Source organism: Aquila chrysaetos, chromosome 21, assembly GCF_900496995.4.
Source record: "Aquila chrysaetos chrysaetos chromosome 21, bAquChr1.4, whole genome shotgun sequence".
Taxonomy (NCBI): Eukaryota; Metazoa; Chordata; class Aves; order Accipitriformes; family Accipitridae; genus Aquila; species Aquila chrysaetos.
The window spans coordinates 11,482,570-11,501,377 of NC_044024.1; the positions used below are offsets into that span (position 1 = coordinate 11,482,570).

Sequence of the window (18,808 nt, forward strand, 5' to 3'; positions counted from 1 at the left end):
TGTTTAGTATCTTCATCAATAACATAGTGGGATTGAGTGCACCCTCAGCAAGTTTGCAGATGACACCAAGCTGAGTGGTGTGGCTGACATGTCTGAGGGACAAGATGCCATCCAGAGGGACCTGGACAAGCTCAAGAAGTGGGCCCATGTGAACGTCATGAGGTTCAACAAGGCCAAGTGCAAGGTCCTGCACCTGGGTTGGGGCAACCCCCAGTATCGACACCGGCTGAGGGATGAAGGGATTGAGAGCAGCCCTGTGGAGAAGGACTTGGGGGTACTGGTGGATGAAAAGCTAGACATGAGCCAACAATGTGCACTCGCAGCCCAGAAAGCCAACTGTATCCTGGGCTGCCCAAAAAGAAGAGTGGCCAGCAGGTCGAGGGAGGTGATTCCCCACCTCTACTCCACTCTGATGAGACCCCATGTGCAGTACTGCATCCAGCTCTGGTGTCCTCAGCACAGGAAAGACATGGACCTGTTGGAGCAGGTCCAGAGGAGGGCCACAAAAATGATCAGAGGGATGGAGGACCTCTCCTATGAGGAAAGGCTGAGAGAGTTGGGGTTGCTCAGCCTAGAGAAAAGAAGGCTCCAGGGAGACCTTATTGTGACCTTTCAATACTTAAAGGGTGCTTATAAGAAAGATGGGGACAAACTTTTTAGTAGAGCCTGTTGCAATAGCACAAGAGGTAATGGTTTTAAACTAAAAGAGGGTAGATTCAGACTAGATGTAAGGAAGAAATTCTTTATGATGAGGGTGGTGAAACACTGGAACAGGCTGCCCAGGGAGGTTGTAGATGCCCCATCCCTGGAAACATTCAAGGTCAGGCTGGATGGGGCTTTTGAGCAACCTGATCTAGTTGAAGATGTCCATGGTCATTGCAGGGGGGTTGGACTAGATGACCTTTAAAGGTCCCTTCCAACCCAAACTATTCTATGATTCTATGATTCAAGTCTTATGAAGTCTACAACTGTAAAAACTCTACAGCTACCCTACCAATACCATTTGTGATCTCAGTGAAGGATTACATCAAGGTTTTATAGAAAGAAAAAAAAGCCCCCAAAAACCTCACCCAAAAAACCCCCAACAGGAAAACCACAAGAAAAAAAACAAACCCCAAAATGAAATGCTGCAACTCCCAGTAACTAACTCTCTATCTCCAGATTCTCTAAGTTTTCTCAGTTGCCCAAGGCACGTCCTGGCCTAAGCTTCCCAGGTCTTCCTGGTTGTTGCTTTGTTCTTTGACCACTGTACAAAACTAATATTCTTCCAGTTGCCTTTGAATACCATAAACATTTCACATATGCTGAAACTTAACATCGGAAGATTAAAAACCACCAGGATTATTTCAGGATTATTAAACATGAGGTATCCAGGCCTGCTGGTTGTAAATTTTTAGACAACACATGCTAGAGGACTTAGGTTCCACAGTGACGCCTGGCTCAGAGGGCAGCTCTGCCCCTCTCCACCCCACTAGCAGGTGCCCGCTGTGCTTTGCTAGTTTACTTGTGCTTTTGCTCGTGCCCCCATAAAGCCACTATATCCCAAACCACTCATGCAGCACAGCTCTGCACTGCACTCCCACTGGGCATAACGTGATAGACAGGAGTGAATTACAGCCCACCTTATCCCAACAGAAGAAGGGGGAGATAGGGCCAAGACTGAGTTATTGGCAATTAGTTACTGCAACTCTTGTGCCCTGGCAGAGACTTTCTTATGGACCCTCCCTCAGGAGCCTGAGGAAGGTGGAGCTAAGTGTGAAAGGAGGCATGAGCTCTACGGCCCAGCCCAGCATGAAGGATATTTCAGTACCTGGAATTTGGTCCAGCAGCTGGGGCTGCAGAACTGGTAGACAACCCGGTCTGTCTTGTTGTAATAGCAGGGTTCAGACAAACTCTTTCTGCAGAAGCTGCAGGGTCTAGGGGGACCTGATGAAACAGATAGATAGGAATTGGTGAGGGCAGCAGCACAGGACGTGGGACTGGTTTCTGAGGATGGCATGCAAGCTACTCACTCATCCTCAGTCTGTCAAGCTATTATCAAAAAGCAAGGGACAAGAACATCAGGAAACTAAGAGCACCAGATTCTGCTAGGACAGAAATGTTAAACACAGATGGAGAGCAGAGTGGTTCAAGGAAGTGACCCTGTCTCTACAGGAATTTGGACAAAACAGGCTGCAGTACTTGCACCACAGACCATACCCATTGCTGGACACACCCTGGTGCCCCATGTAATGGAAAGGGCAATGCCAGCACAGAACAGCACTACAACTATTTCCTGCATTCTCAAGAACAGCAACGTACACTACCCGTCAGTATTAAGACATCTACATGCTGCAAGTGTTCCTCCCTCTCCAAATCTCCTTCCACTTGTGTCACTGGACTCCTCCCCAGGCAAGCAACATGCCTTCTTTCCAGTCTCATCCACAAGCAATAAATAGTACCAAGGAAGGAGTTAGAGTGGAGAGGTGACTGATTCCCTGTACGTAGGTGCTCTTACCAACCAAGCCTGACTGCTTCACTTTGTGGGAGGTAGTGCAGCAAATGGAGCAGAACAGGCCCATCTTGCCACTGCGATCCACGTTGGGCAGCATGTCAAAGTTCTTGCACAGCGTCTTGCACCACATGCACGGGTAGACCCGAGTGTTCTTCTGCAAACACAGAGCAGAACAGAGCTGCCAGGGAGACCATCACAGCCGGCAAGGTCCGACCCTCATATCCCACTGCACTACTGTATTCACCACAGGGCAGCTCTCCCGCAGGGAACACCTGATGCCAGAGCCAGGCTCAGAGTCTGCAGGTTCAGGTGGTGGCAGCAAAAAAGGCTGCCTTCAGCACCTCACTTTGTCATTTCAAGGGGACCCTGGCCGGAATACAGAGCTTGGCAATCCCATCAAGATGGTTAAGTGAAGTCTGCTCAGGCCACAGAGGAATATATCCAGCCAAGCTTTGGGGAGACATCCAAAAGAAGCCAGCCCATGCTCACTGAATGCACCAGTGTCACCGCACAGTCCAGCTTACTGAGTGCCTGACCTGTGCTCGGATCCAAGATGGGCCCCACGCAGAATAAATAAATTCTGTTTGCCTGCTTCAAAGGTTCTCCACAGCAATCTCTTAAATGTTTTGTCAGCAGTAAAAGGCCAAGGAGATTCAAGTCACCTGCTATTGCATAAAGTGCCCTGTGCCATACAGAGCAAAGGAGCTGTGTGCCCATGGAGACCCCCCACCCCAGGCAGCTGGCTCCACACACCTTCTTGTAACTGTTGAGACAGGCAGAGTTGCAGAAGCGTTTTTGCTGGCCTTCATGGAAGAGGTACTCCAGGGGCAGGCCCTTGTTGTAGATGTAAAGTCCACAGTTGTCACAGCAGTTGGTTTTCAGCCCCTTGGTGGCCCGGAACTTGGTGAAGCAGGCGTCGCTGCAGATGCGGTGAACCACATTCCCATTGCTGACCTCATGCTGGATCTGCAGAGACATCATTGCTGTCACTCCCCCAAACCACCATGTGCCTCCTTCCGACACTACTACCACGGCCCTTGGGATAATAGGCTGTTACACTAAAACTCAGGCAAGTGCCATACTGGAAGCTGGTGTGGACTCAGGCTGGTCTCCCTTGCCAAAAGTCAGCGGAGCAATTGGGAGAGCAATGACCTTCAGGGTGGGGAGAAAGCAGAAGCCTTATTTCTTCTGCTGGAATAAGGGCTGGTTCACAGTAACAAGTATGGACCTAGGAGTGAGCCCAAGCCAGCTCAAGGGCTGAGGCCTCACACCACAGGAGAACCTGGCAAACGCACTGCGATGGTCCCAGGCAGGGCCAAGTGCTGCAGGTCACAAGCACCTCATCCAGGACACGGGAAGGACAAGGGGTTTGTTTACCTCGCCAGGTTTGTGGCAGACACTGCAGCGGCTGGTGTCTGAGGCATCTGCAGACTGAGGTGCTGGTCTGTGCTGCTGGGCCTCGTAGAGGGAGAGGCAGACAGAGGTGCAGAACTCATGGAAAGAGCCACCAGAACCAATCTGGGCAACCACAGAGTCCTTGGTGTTCCAGATCTCCCTGAGGATCAGGAAGGGATGTGTTAGTGCAGGGACACACCAGTCCTGCCATGAAGGGACAAGTATGGCACAGGACTTTCTGGTGTCCCAAAAGGGTGGCAAGAACTGTCTCACAGCAACTTCTGTCCTGGCCCAGATGGGTGGTGGCTGAAGATGGAGCATGCGGGAGGTTGTTTTGAGAGGAGGCTGGAATATGGGGCATTGAGCCTGGGGACAGGCAGGGAAAGGCAATAATGTGAAGGGGGTGTAGGGAGCATGGGATATGCGGTGTGTGAAGGAAGACCTGGGGCAGCAGTTGGCAGTGGGCGGGAGTGATATGGGTGAATGGGAAGCATGAGGATCACAGGGATGGGGACTGGCAGGTAGGGCTGTGGTGCAGGTGAATGGGGTCACAAGCATGGGAGCATTGAGGAAAGGGGAATGAACACACACTTTTTACAGAAGGTGCATATCTTCTTGCCAGGTGGTTTTTTTGAGAAGGTGGTGAGACAGGAGCTGGAGCAGAATAGCTGAGGGAGCCCTTTACGCTGGTAGGCAGTTTGGCCCTTCTGCAGTGGAGTCCGGCAGTTGGCACAAGTCATCTTGGTAACAGTAGAGCGGGCAGCTCGCTGAGCCATCTGAGTGCGTAAAGACATGCGAGTGGAGCGTCGGGTACGAAAAGGAACAAAATCCTCATCGTTGGGATCATCCACCATTGCATCAGAGTCTTCGTCAGAGACCGGAACTGCAAAGCAGCAGAGAAAGATGCACAGAAATCCCTCATTAGGAACTGAGACAGAAACCTCTGCCATGAGACACATGCTGGGGCTTTCTGATGTCACCTTTCTGGAGTCCCTCTACATGCTTTGTACCTGTCTGTGTGGAATGATAAAGGGACCCTTAAAAGATATTTTGTTGGAACTGGAGATGAGTCAGGAGGTCTTTAAGCAAACTCTGCTTAAGTACAATTCCTCTCTAGGAAGTCATGATTTGCCAAGGTTGAGCAGAAGCCCAAAGTGTGAACATTTACAGCAGAAAACCCTCCAAGAACTGGTAGACCTTAAAGGGAACAAGCTGGATCACCAGCCTCCAGCACAGACTGCACAGGCAGGCAATGAAGGAGCAACACACAAGTACTAGGGAATGTCAGAGTGACACTCAACATCTCAAAGAACAGAGACTTCACGTACTTCTGCAGGAAAATCCCAAGAACGCAACCTTCCTTCAGACAGCCTGCTGCCATAGAGACAAAGGAAGAAAGTTCCTGGCTGAGAACATGGATTTCCTGGGAACAGACCCAGAGTCTCATTCTATGACTTGGTGCTTGGTGTCCACACACCACTGTAAAATTACTACAACCCTCCCTTCAATCTAAGTGCCCTGAGAAAGCAAGGCAAGTACCCCAGGATGAAGACTCACAGGACGAAGGGACCCATCGTGTGTAAGAGGAAAGTCTGCACAGAAGCTCCAGAGCTCCCACTGTACTCACACCATGAACCACCTGCCCACAATGGGCCTGGGCCCTGCTCTCTGGCTGAAAACAGGCATTGGCTGGTCCTAGTTACTCACTGCTCTCAGAGGAGTTCACAGTTTCAGGCCTGGCAGTTTCTGATCTTCTGGCTCGTTCACTTCTTTTCTGCTCCTAGAAGACATTCAGAAAATACTTAGGCTACCCATCTGCTAGGACAACCATGGATAAATATGCCAGATCATGGTGGAATTCCAACTTCTGGGATTTGCTTTCCCAATATCTAGGCTGAAAACAGGTAAAACTCCATGGATACCTGACCAGAGTTGGCAAGATGGGAGAGAGGGGGAAGTAGGCTTATGAGAACGACATTCCAGCTGGGGGTAGCTGGGACACACTGAAGCCATATTACAGCACAGTGGCAGTGTACAAGGATCATTCCGTCACAGCAGACGGGCAAACTCCTTCCCAGAGGGGTGACAAGACAGCCAGTATCCCTCATGGAGTTTGACAACAGCCAGCCACCCTCTATGCTCCTGTAGCATACGTACTTGACTGCATTTTCCTCACCTTCTCAGTTGGCAGCTCGCTTCCCTTCCCAGACAGGCCTTCTCCTGGAACAGAAGCACAGAAGAAGCTTGCATCTAACATCTTGCTTTTCTCCAACAGAAGAGGATAGGTGTTCTTCAAATGCAGCCACCCTTTGGGTCAGTCTGCACATGAAGCCTCAGACAGTCCTGGCTAACAAGCACAGTTCTGGTGGTGATCAGACACAGGAAAGCTGCTAAACCCACCACCTGTAGTTAGAGATCCAAACACGCAGCTTGGGAGGAGTCCAGTAAGGGGGAGACCTCCCTGCATGGGGGAGGCATGCTGGGCAGTTGACTTCAACTGCTTCTGACTGAGACTTAGCATCTCCTGAGGATGGCCAGCCTGGGCAAAGGGACTTTGCCTACTGGAAACACCTTCTCCTGGTGACCCTCAGTTCCAGCAGACTCCAGTGATGAAGAGTGTGAGCTAAGCTGATGTGCAGCCGCAGCTTTAACAGGGAAGCTCCTAGCTGACACAAGCATTGAAAATCAAAGTTAAAGCTATGAAAGCCAGAACAAGAGCTTGTGTGTACCAGGGGAGCAGCTTCCAGAGCATTATTCCCTGTAAGCAAGATGCTTTCCCCAAATCTAGCCCATTACTAGCATTGGCAATTTTCATAGCAGGGGACAACTGGAAAAGCTGGAGTGCAAAACAGACTCCACCTTCAGCAATGTGCAGCAGGATGACCTCCTGAGCAAAAGGAAGCCAAGTTCTGCAGAGATAACAACCTACCTGCTGGTGGTGAGGCTTCCTGTGCTTTCAGTACATTACTTGCTTTAAGTGAGTTGTTCCCACTATCATCCCCTTCCTCTGCCTGGTTGTCCTCCATGGGCTCAGGGGGCAAAGCTGCAGTACTGTTGTCCAGGCTCAGTTCCACCTCTGTTTCCCCTGTCAGCCCTTCCCTCTGCATGGGTGAGCTTTTCCTTAGTGCCTTCAACCTTGTCTTCTTTGACTGTTTAAGACTGAGTTGTTGGGGGGCCATTGGTGGACTTGAGGATTGTGCTGTGATTTCTTCTGTGGCTGGGGCACCACTAAGGTCCCCAGAGTCAGGGGTGGGCTGTTGGGGTGATTCAGGGGCATTGTCATCAGACAGTGCAGGAATAGCAGCAGTACCATCCTCCTTTAGGTCCCCAGAATCATTTTTTGGTGCATCTTCCCCTTCTTTCCATGTTTCTGGAACAAGGGCTTCTCTAGAGAGGGCAGATGAGTCCGCTGGTCCATCCTCCACATCCTGGGAAGGATGTGGCTTATACAGCCCATCCAGACCCTGCGATTTATCTAGCTCCATCAAGTCAGCAGTTTTATCCAAGTCATCTAAGACATCAGGTTTCTCCAGCATATCCAAGACACTAGGTTTATCTAGAACAAGGTCATTTGATTTGTTTAGTTCAGACAGGCTGTCTGCTTTCACTAGAAGGTCCAAGTCCCCATCTGCAGTCATCTGCTTGGATTCATCCCAGTCAGGAGGCTGAAGAACTGAAACTTCCTGGGTAGAAGCTGTTTGGGAGCCGAGGAGATCTTCCCCAAACTCCATGTCAGCAGGGAGATCACCAATAAGCGGTTTGTCAGGCAAGGACAGGGGGTCCAAAGATCCTGAAAATTCACTGGAATCCATTTAGAAGATGGCAACTGGAAATGAGAGGGAAACTTGCAAGTTAATGAGTAGTCTAACACAACACATGAATTGTTCAGTCTTCTGATCACTGTTGGAGTAAAACAAGGCCCAGTAATACTGCTAGCCATAACCAGGATACTAGCAGGTCAATCACATCTACTCGTGAGGTTACGAAACTCTAAAGCCAAACAGCAGCAGCGGGACACAGCAGTTCGGTGTAGCAGACCTTTGGGAACTCTAAAGCCTCCACACACCTCACCACAGCACGGCAGAGTTGCTTATGCTAAATGACACAGTGGTGTATCAGAAATGACTCAAGTACCAATTCAGGAGGCTTCACACAGCTGTTCTGTGGTGTGTAATATCCACTTCCCTGCCATCCTCTCTATCTCATGAGACCGAAATAATGTGGTCTGTCCTTTCTCCTGATCTGTTCTCGTGGAGCTAACACAGATTTTATTTTTAAAATATCTTTTCTCTTAAACATAGAGGCAGAAGGAACTCCTTTACAGCTCTGTAGCCTGTGCCTTGAACAAGATACAGGATAACAAGAAGCATGAACTTTGTCAGAGGACAGATATAGACCATGTTATAGTATAACTACAGCTACAGCATAGCCCCAAAACTACATGGGCTAATATTCAGACACAGAACAACTGGAAAACCTTAAGTTAGAACTAGGAGGAATTCTGGAGAGTGGCAAGAAGAAAGGTGGTAAAGCCCATGATGTTAAAAGCAGTCATAAGAGGAAGAACAAGCAGCAAAGTAGACATGAGCACGCAATGCAGAGTCAGGAAGAAAGACCCATGCGACTTTGCAGGGCACAGGCAGCGCACTTGCACAGTCAGATGTGATGCTAACTGCTAACATCACAGGGACAAAGTTACAGCCCAGCTCCTCATGGCCAACATTATCATAAGACAGAAAGGGCAAAACTTTGAGATGAGGCAAGTAAGCATTTACATCAATATTGGCTAAAAATGAATTATACCCCCACAAAGAGATAATGGTTGACAAACCTGAAGAGGGAAAGGGAGAAGGAGCTGGAGTCTACAAGTGGTGAGGCAGAGTAAGACTGGAAGTAGCATCACATGCCCAAAACAGGCTGTAAGTAGACACTATAAGGAAGGCACTAGAATCAAAAGATGTGGCACCAACCTACCCCCCCCCCTCAATTAGAGTAATTTTAATTCTAATTTTGGTACTGTTTTAAGCCCTGAAGCAGAAGATTCATTATTTCTGTCTATTGGGGCTTACTATGGGCATAACTCATCTATATCAATGAAGGAGGAAGCGTGAAATAATTTCACTTGTGATGGCTGATTAATTCTTTCTTTATATCCTTCCCTCTGAAAGGATAACCAAGTCTCACTCACAAATGGTTTACTCAGAAATAAACAGGACATATTTGGATAGAGAATCTACCCAACTTCTGAAACTCATTTAAGCAGGAATTTAGGGAATCACACCCTACAGCTAGAGTTCAAAGTCATCACCTCCTCATTTTATCTAAAAACACAGCAACATTTCTGTTTCACAGTGGCAGATAAGCACCGTTCCCACAATCACAGAAACTACAGAAGATGTAATCTCCAGAGATGCTCAGCAAGTTTCACCACCAAAGACTTCGGTGATTCTGTTTGCTTTGTTTACAGAGGAGACAAAGCTTCTAGAATGATCCAATTCCTGAGCAATACAGGATCTAATATGTGTTTTAGGGTGGCTGACAGAAAGAAGAACAAAGTGAAATAGAAATAAACACATCTGAAAGAAAGGTCCTAAGGATTTGAAGCAGGTGAGAACCCTCCCAAGATGATAAACACATTTTTTCTGCTGCTTGGAATACAAACAATGCCTCCTTCTCAAAGATGTTCCCCACCCACATTTCAGCCAGCAGACCTTACAACAATAAGCAGCAGAAAGTTCAAGCCACCCAGATGAATAAGGAAAGCTTATTTATAGGTATCCTTAACAGGACTAACATACTCCTCAAATTCACCTTCAGACACTTTGCACGAGTCTGCAATGAACCATCACAGAGGTGATATTCCTACAGTATTTGCCACTTTCAGCTGGCCTAGTCTTTGCTTGGTAGAAATAGACCCTAGGAACAATTTTGGAGCCTAAGAAATCCATCTGGGCATTCCCTCCCAGAGGATAATGCAAGCAACAATTAATCTATGAACTTATCATTCTAGTCATGTGCCCTACAAATAGACCAAAAGCATCTGGTTTTAATAGTGTATACCTTAACATTGCTCTCAAGTTTTGGGTGCAAGAGCATTTTGATGCAAGACAAGACTCTGACAAACTTAATGGCAACAACATTGACCAACAAAACAGTCTTAAAGAGAACAAGTATTCACAGATTAAGTCAACTCCAAACTATTGGTATGTGGTTGGGACAGATACGCAGACCTTTCTTCAGACCCAAGAGTCTGCAGTAAGACCATCCACTTGCACGTTCTGGTTGGAAGCACAGTGCTTGCCCTAGGTGTCCAAGGTCTCGTCCACTTTCATCAGCTCTGTCCAAATCCCACCGGCAGAACAGCTCACACGTTCTGGCGAATGACCCAAACCTTCTTCTTAGGATGTGCAAAGCTAAGGACTGCTGCAGTCAGTCAAACAAAAGGACCATGTATTCGAATATCCTGTCCCTATTCACACCAGGAATGGATACCTGGGGAGAGAGTATAAGAAACATAGCTAACAGGACATTCCTCTTCAGCACATCCTCCAGTGAAGTGGCAATCAGCTGCTGAAGAACTGCTTGGCTTGAGTTGCACTGAGACCGTCACTGTTAAGAGTATGTACCGGGCAAATCCTCTATGAATCTGCCTAATCCCCCTTTGAACCAACTTACACTTTGGGGCTCCAAAAATTCCAGTGGCAATACATTCTGCAGCCTAACATTTAGTTTTTAAAAGTATTTTCCTTTTGTTTATTTTAAACCTGCTGCAGCAGTGCTCTGTGAGAAGGCGATACAGACCAGATGAGTGCCAACTTTTGATGTATTTATAAGAATCTGGAAAAGCTGATGGAGTTAGAGTTGAGGCTGGACCCAAGGAGGTGATGCTGACAAGCAGTCTGGGTGGGAAAGCAAGGAATGTCCCTGCCCACCACTGCAATTCTGTCTCCCTGACAATGAAGTCTTTACAGTGGCTTTCAAACGCCAGCTGATGAGGATGAAGAGGGCAGCCCTCAGAACAGGAGAGAACGATGCTTTCCAGCTCCATGGGTTGCTCTGAAGTCAAACTCAACCTGAAGAAATTAGAGCTGCCCAGCTGCAGCAGGGTAAGAAATGCTACTTCTATTTGCCCCACGGCATTCGGATCCATCTGGACTTTCTGTTGAGCTTCACAGTGAGTTAAGCTGCCAACTGAACATGCACTTTAACTCTGTGTCCTGGTTTTGGCTGGGATAGAGTTAATTTTCTTTCTAGTAGCTGGTATGGTGTTATGTTTTAGATTTAGTATGAGAAGAATGTTGATAACACACTAATGTTTTCAGTTGTTGCTAAGTAGTGTTTAGACTAAGTCAAGGATTTTTCAGCTTCTCATGCCCAGCCAGCAAAAAGGCAGGAGGGGCACAAAAAGTTGGGAGGAGAGACAGCCAGGACAGCTGACCCAAACTGGCCAAGGGAATATTCCATAGCTTATGATGTCATGCCCAGTATATAAACTGGGGGCAGTTGGCTGGCGGGAGTGGATCACTGCTCGGGAACTAACTGGGCATCGGTCGGCGAGTGGTGAGCAGTCGCATTGTGCATCACTTGTTTTGTATATTCCAATTATTTTATTATTGTCATTTTATTATTATCATTACTATTGTCTTCCTTTCTGTCCTATTAAACTGTCTTTATCTCAACCCACGAGTTTTAGGTTTTTTTCGATTCTCTCCCCCATCCCACTGGGTGGGGGGAGTGAATGAGCAGCTCTGTGGTGCTTAGTTGCAGGCTGGGGTTAAACAACGACACTCTGGTAAAGTCTCTTGTCACTTTCTCCAACAGAAGAAAAATAGCTTATTGTTTCTGGCAGATGCTGAAATGACCCACCACAAGTCACCATAGTTTTTATTCCAGGACCACCTAATGCACAGCTTAGTCACTGGGCTCTGGTCACTGGTCTCCTTGAAATCTTCCTCCGTTCCAGCCACATACCTGGCAGCGAGGAGAGTACGCTGAAAGACAACCCAGCCAAACAAAGAGGAGGCAGCATGCTGAAATCCTGCATGTTACAGCGGATACAACTGCTCTATTGGACATTTGGAAACTCCTTACTTAGGACTTGGCACCATCCTCTCTGGAGTATTCAGTAGCAGATACTCCTGGGAAGACCAAGTTCAAGGAGCAAAGTGCCCCGCACAACAGTGTGAAGCAGAGTGCTTCTGAGGTAGCGTGCAAGTTTCCAAAGAAGTGATGGGATGGCCGAGGGCTCTCCCCAAGTGCGCAGGATTGGCACAGAATGCAACATTGACTGTCAAATCCAACACATATGACTACTTGACCTGCCCTGGCTTTTCTGCCAAAGAGGGGGCACATGGATCTCCTCTCAGACCTGGAAGCTCAGAGTGAGACATCTCTGCCAAGACACTCAAGTACACCAAGTGACTACCTGGGAGTTTATCTAGCTTACTAAAGACATCAGTGGTGCTGTAACTGCACAGATCTTCCACATCTCACTGTTCTCAGATAACTATTAGCAGGGGAATATGTGGCCTACCTACAAAAATGAGGTGCTACCATCAAACATTTAATTAAAATCAGACAGTAAGAAAAAATACTGTTGTTACTCCTTCACGATGAAGCGAATACCTCAGAAGTCTCTATTGTCCATGAAAGAGCATGGCCATGCAGTTACTGCTTTCCTCTAGCAAAGGAAGAGCAACTGCTTGGGTACCTGTTCATGGATATGGATTCAGATTTTCAAGGCTTTTGGAGGCTGAAGGATTTATCTTTTTCACTATTAGAGATCATTTGAAATACAAAAAGCATTAACTAATAACTACAAAAATCAAGACACTGAAATCAACATTCCAGCCAATTCCTACCTACAAGTTCCGTAAGACCTGAGCAGAGCTCTGGAGGAAGTCCTTTTTTTTGTGCCAAATTTTAGAATAAACAGTAACACCCAACCTAGTATTTCTCAACAAAAACAACAGTCGTTGATACAGTTCTATCAATAAAACATTAAGAAGATAATATCATGTCCTATCAGCCAACAGATCGTCATTAACAGGATTATACCTTGAGTGACAAATATGGCAAAAGCCAACTTCATTGCTGTGACTTATCTGAATTTTTCTGGGCAGTTGATAGCTTTCCAGATGCAAGCACTGCAAACATTTATTACAGATTGGTTAACTCATTTTAAAGCAAATGAATTTATGAAGAATCACCAGTAAACTAAGCACATTGCTAAGGACCAGGTTTCAGTCCAGTCAAAATTCTCCAGAAAGGAGCAGAAAGGATTTCGTTATTTACTAGTGTTTTCAGAGAGGCAGCTCTCTGAGCTCCCATGTGGCAGCCCAAACTCGGTCTTCAAAGAGCACAAAGCCCATTGGTGACATTCAGTACAGTGCTGCTTGCACACAGTACCACCTTAGACCATTACTGTCTCATTCTTGGCTAGTGTCTACACTTGATGACAGATACTGGAAGAGCTGAGATGTTTCAAATAAAAAAAAAAAAATCTGACACAGTAACGCAAGAATCCCACTGCTTTAACACTCAACCAGAAAACACCTTCCAGTGATAAACCTGTTTTGTTCACTGAAAAGAAATGGGGAGACACGACCCATCTCAAAAAAACCCCACAAGGTAAGAAGATCTACAGCAGAGGACTCTTCAGAGGTACAGACAAATGCACATGAGGACTCGAAAAGCTGGAAGTCAAAGTTGGACGAACCCAGAAACAGCTATTTCCAGATTAACACTATAGATGATTACTTAACAACTGACCCAGGGATATGTAAACCCTCTGTGACTTGGAGATTTTACAACAGCATTCAGTGACTCTCTCCAAGTAAGCTATAGCTACTGCAGATGTCGCTGGTCAAGTTCTTCAGCTTGTGCTTTGCAGGCAGGGCTCACTGAACAGTCGTCTCTTCTCATCTCCAAACATATTCTTGGTTCTCTCAGTTAGAGTACGAACAGCAGTAGCTATCACCGTGTCTCCTTCAGGCCAGTCTTCACGTGTGACTGAAACTGTCTATACAACAGGAACTGATAGATGGGGAAAAGAAGGGCCTTCCCAGATTATCACCAGCAGCTTCAAGACTCCAGCAATGGTTTTCTAACAGTCCCAAAGCCAAGAGGTACCAAGACCACCACTAGATTTTTCTACAGCAGGAGCAGCAGCTTAGGGTGCAGGCCTCAAACTTAGTATAGGAGTCACCCAGAATCAAGAAAGCCTGAACCCTCCAACACAGAGCAGATGGTGCTGCAAAACAGCACCATGAGTTTCCTGTTAATTCCTCAAAGGCAGGAACGACCAAACTAGATTTTGAGCTTGCATTCCAGAAACTTCACCTCAGCTTCAAAAAAGTGCAAGAGGAAGGACAAATTTCAGAAATCTTCTTTCAGAATTGTCTGGAGTTAGGTTTACCAGGAGACTCCCTGAGACAGTTCAAATGTACTTCACAACGTTCCTCGGATCTCAGCATTATTTGCTGCTAACCCAACACCTCTGTACTAGTAGCAAACTCTAAGACAACTAACAGGAGCATGATCATCGATCCGGAATGCCATCCTGGCAGCAGTTTGAAACTGCTTGGATACTCTCACATCTTTTTGTAAGACCAAGATCCCCCCAAGCACTAAGTGTCAAGGCTTTGCAACAGAGAAAAGAGCAACAAGTCTAGGTACACTCTAACACAGCTTGCTTTGTTTACACATGTTAAGACAGAGGTCTTAGCAGCAATGCCTGGTGTCTGGAGAGCAATTCAGAGCTTCAAGAACCAACTCCACTCAGAGATTGAGTCAGAGAGAAAACTCTCCTGCCACTTGTACAGCTTTGTGTCTATAGCATGAATAAGCAACATTTCTTGCAAGGCTCACCACTCCCCACATGGCAACATCTGCCAAAATACTGTTACACACAGGGGAAGGGGGTGGGTGGGTAAAAAAGCTTTGGGGAGTACTGTCTGAAGCACAACAAAAAAGCACAGAGGTGCACGGCATACTGGAGCAGCATCTGTTGAAACTGCCCTAATGATATTAAGACACTGATTAAAAGACAGAAATCATCAGTAGACCTAGAAGTGGTCAAAAAAAGATGGCCCCCAGACCTCTACCTGTTGCCCAGATGCTGCAGAAGGGTGTCAGACCACCTAACGCAAAGTCCTGGACACCTCCCACAAGCAGCCACAGCCAGCTGGAGATGAAAGCTGCAGGCACAGCAGGTGACTCTCCAAAGGAGAGTGCTGCAGCCTGGGAACAAGCCATGGACTCCCCGGCCCTGGCGGTCCTCAAAACTCAACTCGACAAAGCTGTGAACAACACGGTCTCAAGTCAGCTCTGCTGTGAGCAGGTCAGTTGGACTAGAGACCTCCAGAGGTCCCTTCCAACATAAACCTTGTCTGTGGTTCTTTGAATAAACCTTACTACACAGGGAAGAGAAAGAAGACAAGAGGGCAGAGCCTCAGGGATGATGTATCTTTGAGAGCAAAACATCTAATTTTCCTTAAGTGGCCTTACAGAGCCAAAATACTGGAAGTGCAAGGTGAGCTGTTTCCTCAGGCTCGCTGACAGTCCCAGATCCCTCTGCAAAGTGCCTGCCACCACGTCCCCAAAAAGGCATCTCAGCATTGGGATGCTTCATTTGCCTCACGTGCAGCTGCACAAACTGGCCCTAGGTAACACTGTGTTGAACAGACCAATGTCTCACCCAGCCTAGTGACTGACTCCTCTCTCTTTACACTGTCGAGGGCTGAGCCAGCAGACCAGGCTTACAGGAAGCTGCCAGACGACACCACCAGAGCCCAGGGCCAGCAGGACTGGTGAAGATGGTCTCAAGCACTGCCCTTTCCTGACCTGTGCTGCCAGCAGAGGAAGAAGTTAACATTTAAAACACTCTACTGAGATTAAAACACAATTCCAGTGAAATCCTGCTAGCATGGCCTTCACTAAGCTAACAAATGCATTGTCACAGCTGTAGCCTATTCTGTACTTCCCTTGAATGGCTTTTACCATAACCCTTCTACACTAGAGGCTTCTCCTAGCACACCTATGTCCATCAGGGTCATGCATGCCAGCATCACTGGCCATAAAACATCTGTAGAAGAAATAACACAAGGGGCTTCGCTCCCAATGTAAGGCCATGGGCTCAGCCTCAGCCCCTTGCTCTGGCTGTTAGAGCTGTGGAGGAATCAGGTGTGACTTACTGTCATCCTCTAAAGCAAGGGCACTCGCAGCAAGAGGGTTGTAAGCAGGTGCAGAGAGAAACAGAGACTGTGCAAATATGCATGCTGGGGCTGTAAGCTGCAGGTTGGCCATTACAGACAGCAGCTCTGTAGGCTGTGGCTATTCCTTTAGTAAAGCTGGGCTGGCAATAACGACAGAGCTATGCCCTTATCACCAGCTTTGATCCAAGGATAGGCAGGGTTAGGCGAGAAAATGCAGATTAAAAGTTTTCTTGGGCAATGCAGCAGCAGTGAGAGAGAAAGAAGTTACAGTCTAGAAGAAAAGCCATGGCTAAAGCACAGCAGGAGTAGAAGGGAAGAGCACAAACGAAGCAGCTCTCATCCTCATCAGAAAGAGACTCCAGGAATCATTCCCCAGCACTCAGCTGAGCACCCTATCCCCCACCATCTCCTGACACAGACCATGTCCAGCACTGCCTCTGCCCACACAAGCATATCCGACTGCCAGGGCCTTTTCCCATGCCAGGCACATGCCACAGCCAGCTCCCAGCCTCACTGGTGCACACCCTCCTGTCTGGGGCCAGTCCTGCCTCCACCTCTGCAAACCACACGACAGGTACTGATGCTCCCCAGGGCACCTCACTGGCCACAGCCACGCCGCTCACACACAGCCCGGCCTGGTGAGGCTTCAGCGGATCAGGGCTTTGCCTCCTCCGGCGGCACAAGGCAGCTTCAGCCGCGTGGGGCTGCACCTATCTCTCGCAGGGCCTGATTCTTGAGAGTAGCGCATGGTGCCCAGGGATCCACAAACACACTCCAGGCCTCAGGGACACCCAAGCCCTGCTCCGGTGCAGACCCACCCCACCCATACAGGGGGAAGGTGGACAGAATGGTCGGCCAGTTCACAGACCAGCATCCGCGTTTCTTGCGAGCTCCACAGACTTTGTTACTATGTGTGGTGACAACAGCATAAAGGCTGCATCGCTCAAAGCCTCTGCCCAAGATGCAGGGAGAGGTGAGCCGAGGAGGGTGCTGGGTGCTGGGGCTGAGCACCGGGTGCACAGCAAGCTTCGGGGCAGCTGAGCGCCACGGGGAGGCTGGGGGCCGTTTGCTGCCGCTCCGTGGCGCAGCTCCCCACAGCAGGGACAGGCCACGCTGGGGAGGGGTGTGCACCGGGGGCTGGGGCAGGTCTCATGAACCACGAACCCCCGCGCCCAGCCTGTGCCCAGGCACCGATATCGCAGGGGGCACAGCCGGCCCCGGGCCTCCCCCCATTACCCCCGTGCCAACCAGCACCGGGGCGGGGGCCGCGCGGCGTCAGGTTGGGGCCTCCCCCACCATACCGTGGGGGGGGCCCCGGGGCCTCCTCCCCCCAAGCAAGGGCGAGGGTCGCACCGGGGTGTCCCCCGTCCCAACCGGGGAGGGGGGCTGGGGTGGGGAGGCCTGCCCCCCCCCCAGCAGACATGGGGCCGGTGCCGCATCGGGGTGGGGTCCCCGGTACCCTCCCCCCCGCCGCAGGGCGCCCCCAAGCGGTCGTCACGGGGGAGGGGGGGAGAGGCGCCGGCCCCGCCCCCTCGCGGAGCGGTAGGCCCCGCCCCCTCCCATCAGGCGCGCGCCCCGCCCCCCATCCTGGGGGGGGGGGGGGCCCCGCCCCGCCCCCCCGGGACCCGCGCCGCACGCGCCTGCCCCGCCCCCACCCGCGGGGCCAAGCACCGGCTCCGCACGGGCGGGCGCCCCGAAGCCGCCCCACGCCGCGCCGCCGCCCCACCTGCGCCTCCCGCGCAGCCGTAGGGAGGCGCCCGCGGCCGGCGCCGCTCGTACCTGGCTCCCCGGCACTGCGCCGCCCGCTCTACCCAGAGCCCGGATTCGGGTCGCGGCCCCTTTAAATGGAGGCGCCGCTCGGAGCCCTCAGCGCGCTGCAGCCCGATGGAGGGCGGGGGCAGCGCCCCATTGGCAGTGCAGAGCGAGGGACGCTTTCCCATTGGCCGCAGCGGGGTCTGGGCTCGCGAGACTCGCTTGCAGGCGGCGGCCTCGGAAACGCGGAGCGGAGCGGCGAGCCCGGGATCGGCGCAACAGCCCGGACTCCGCCGGGCGGCCGGAAAACCCGGAACGGATCAGCGTGGCAGAGCGGAGCCGCGCGCGGAGCCAGCGCGGAGCCGAGCGCGGGCAGCGGACGCACCCCAGCGGGGCACGGCGCGGTGCGGCGGGGGGGGGGGGGGGGGGCCGTGCGCGGCGGGGGGCGCGGGCCGGAACGGGGCGCCCCAGTCACCGCCGGTAACCGCGCGGCCACCCGCAAAGTGCGGAGCGGATCGCGCGGAGCAGGCTTGCCACCCCCCTCCCCCGCCCCCCCCCTTAACCCTCTCGGTGCCTCCTCACGCGGTCCGGGCCCCGCTGCCGCCCCGGGGAGCCCGGCCCGGCCGCGCCGCCACAGCCTCTACCTGCGCGCGGGGGGAGCCGCCCGGCCGGGTCCAGACGCCGCCACCGCCACCGCCTCCCTGGAGCTAGAGCGTCTCCCCGGGGCGGTGAGTGACAGCGCGGCCGGGCGGGGCTTCCGCGGGGGCCCGGGACACGGCACCGCCCCCAGGAGGGGCTACCCTGGCCGGCGCCCGCCGCCCGCTCCCGGCACCCCCGGACGCCCCCCGCCCCACACACCCCGAGCTCCCCTCCCCCCATCCAGGCCCCGCCCCCTTGTGACCCCCCCCCTCCGGCTGCCCCCCCCGCGGCACCCCCCACACCCCCGGCCTCC

The 18,808-nt window shown here is 50.7% G+C and overlaps 1 protein-coding gene across 5 annotated transcripts in view; it reads right to left on the reverse strand.

Annotated features, from left to right (window-relative positions):
• The window catches only part of ZMYM3 (zinc finger MYM-type containing 3), a 34,009-nt gene extending 15,306 nt beyond the window's left edge, over positions 1–18,703 (reverse strand). The window contains exons 1-9 of one of the 5 annotated variants that reach the window (XM_029997048.2): positions 18,501–18,703; positions 6,819–7,715; positions 6,066–6,109; positions 5,597–5,669; positions 4,481–4,772; positions 3,872–4,049; positions 3,248–3,460; positions 2,498–2,648; positions 1,811–1,926 (exon numbers count right to left, since the gene is read on the reverse strand). In XM_029997048.2, the coding sequence (XP_029852908.1) occupies positions 1,811–1,926; positions 2,498–2,648; positions 3,248–3,460; positions 3,872–4,049; positions 4,481–4,772; positions 5,597–5,669; positions 6,066–6,109; positions 6,819–7,701 (1,950 nt within the window). In that variant the 5' untranslated portion in view covers positions 7,702–7,715; positions 18,501–18,703. Of the gene's footprint in view, positions 1–1,810; positions 1,927–2,497; positions 2,649–3,247; positions 3,461–3,871; positions 4,050–4,480; positions 4,773–5,596; positions 5,670–6,065; positions 6,110–6,818; positions 7,716–10,119; positions 10,143–17,830; positions 18,027–18,500 lie in introns of those variants that run through there. The other 4 variants (XM_029997051.2, XM_029997049.2, XM_029997050.2 and 1 more) reach the window with 4 other exon arrangements.
• Between the last annotated feature and the right edge of the window lie 105 nt (positions 18,704–18,808).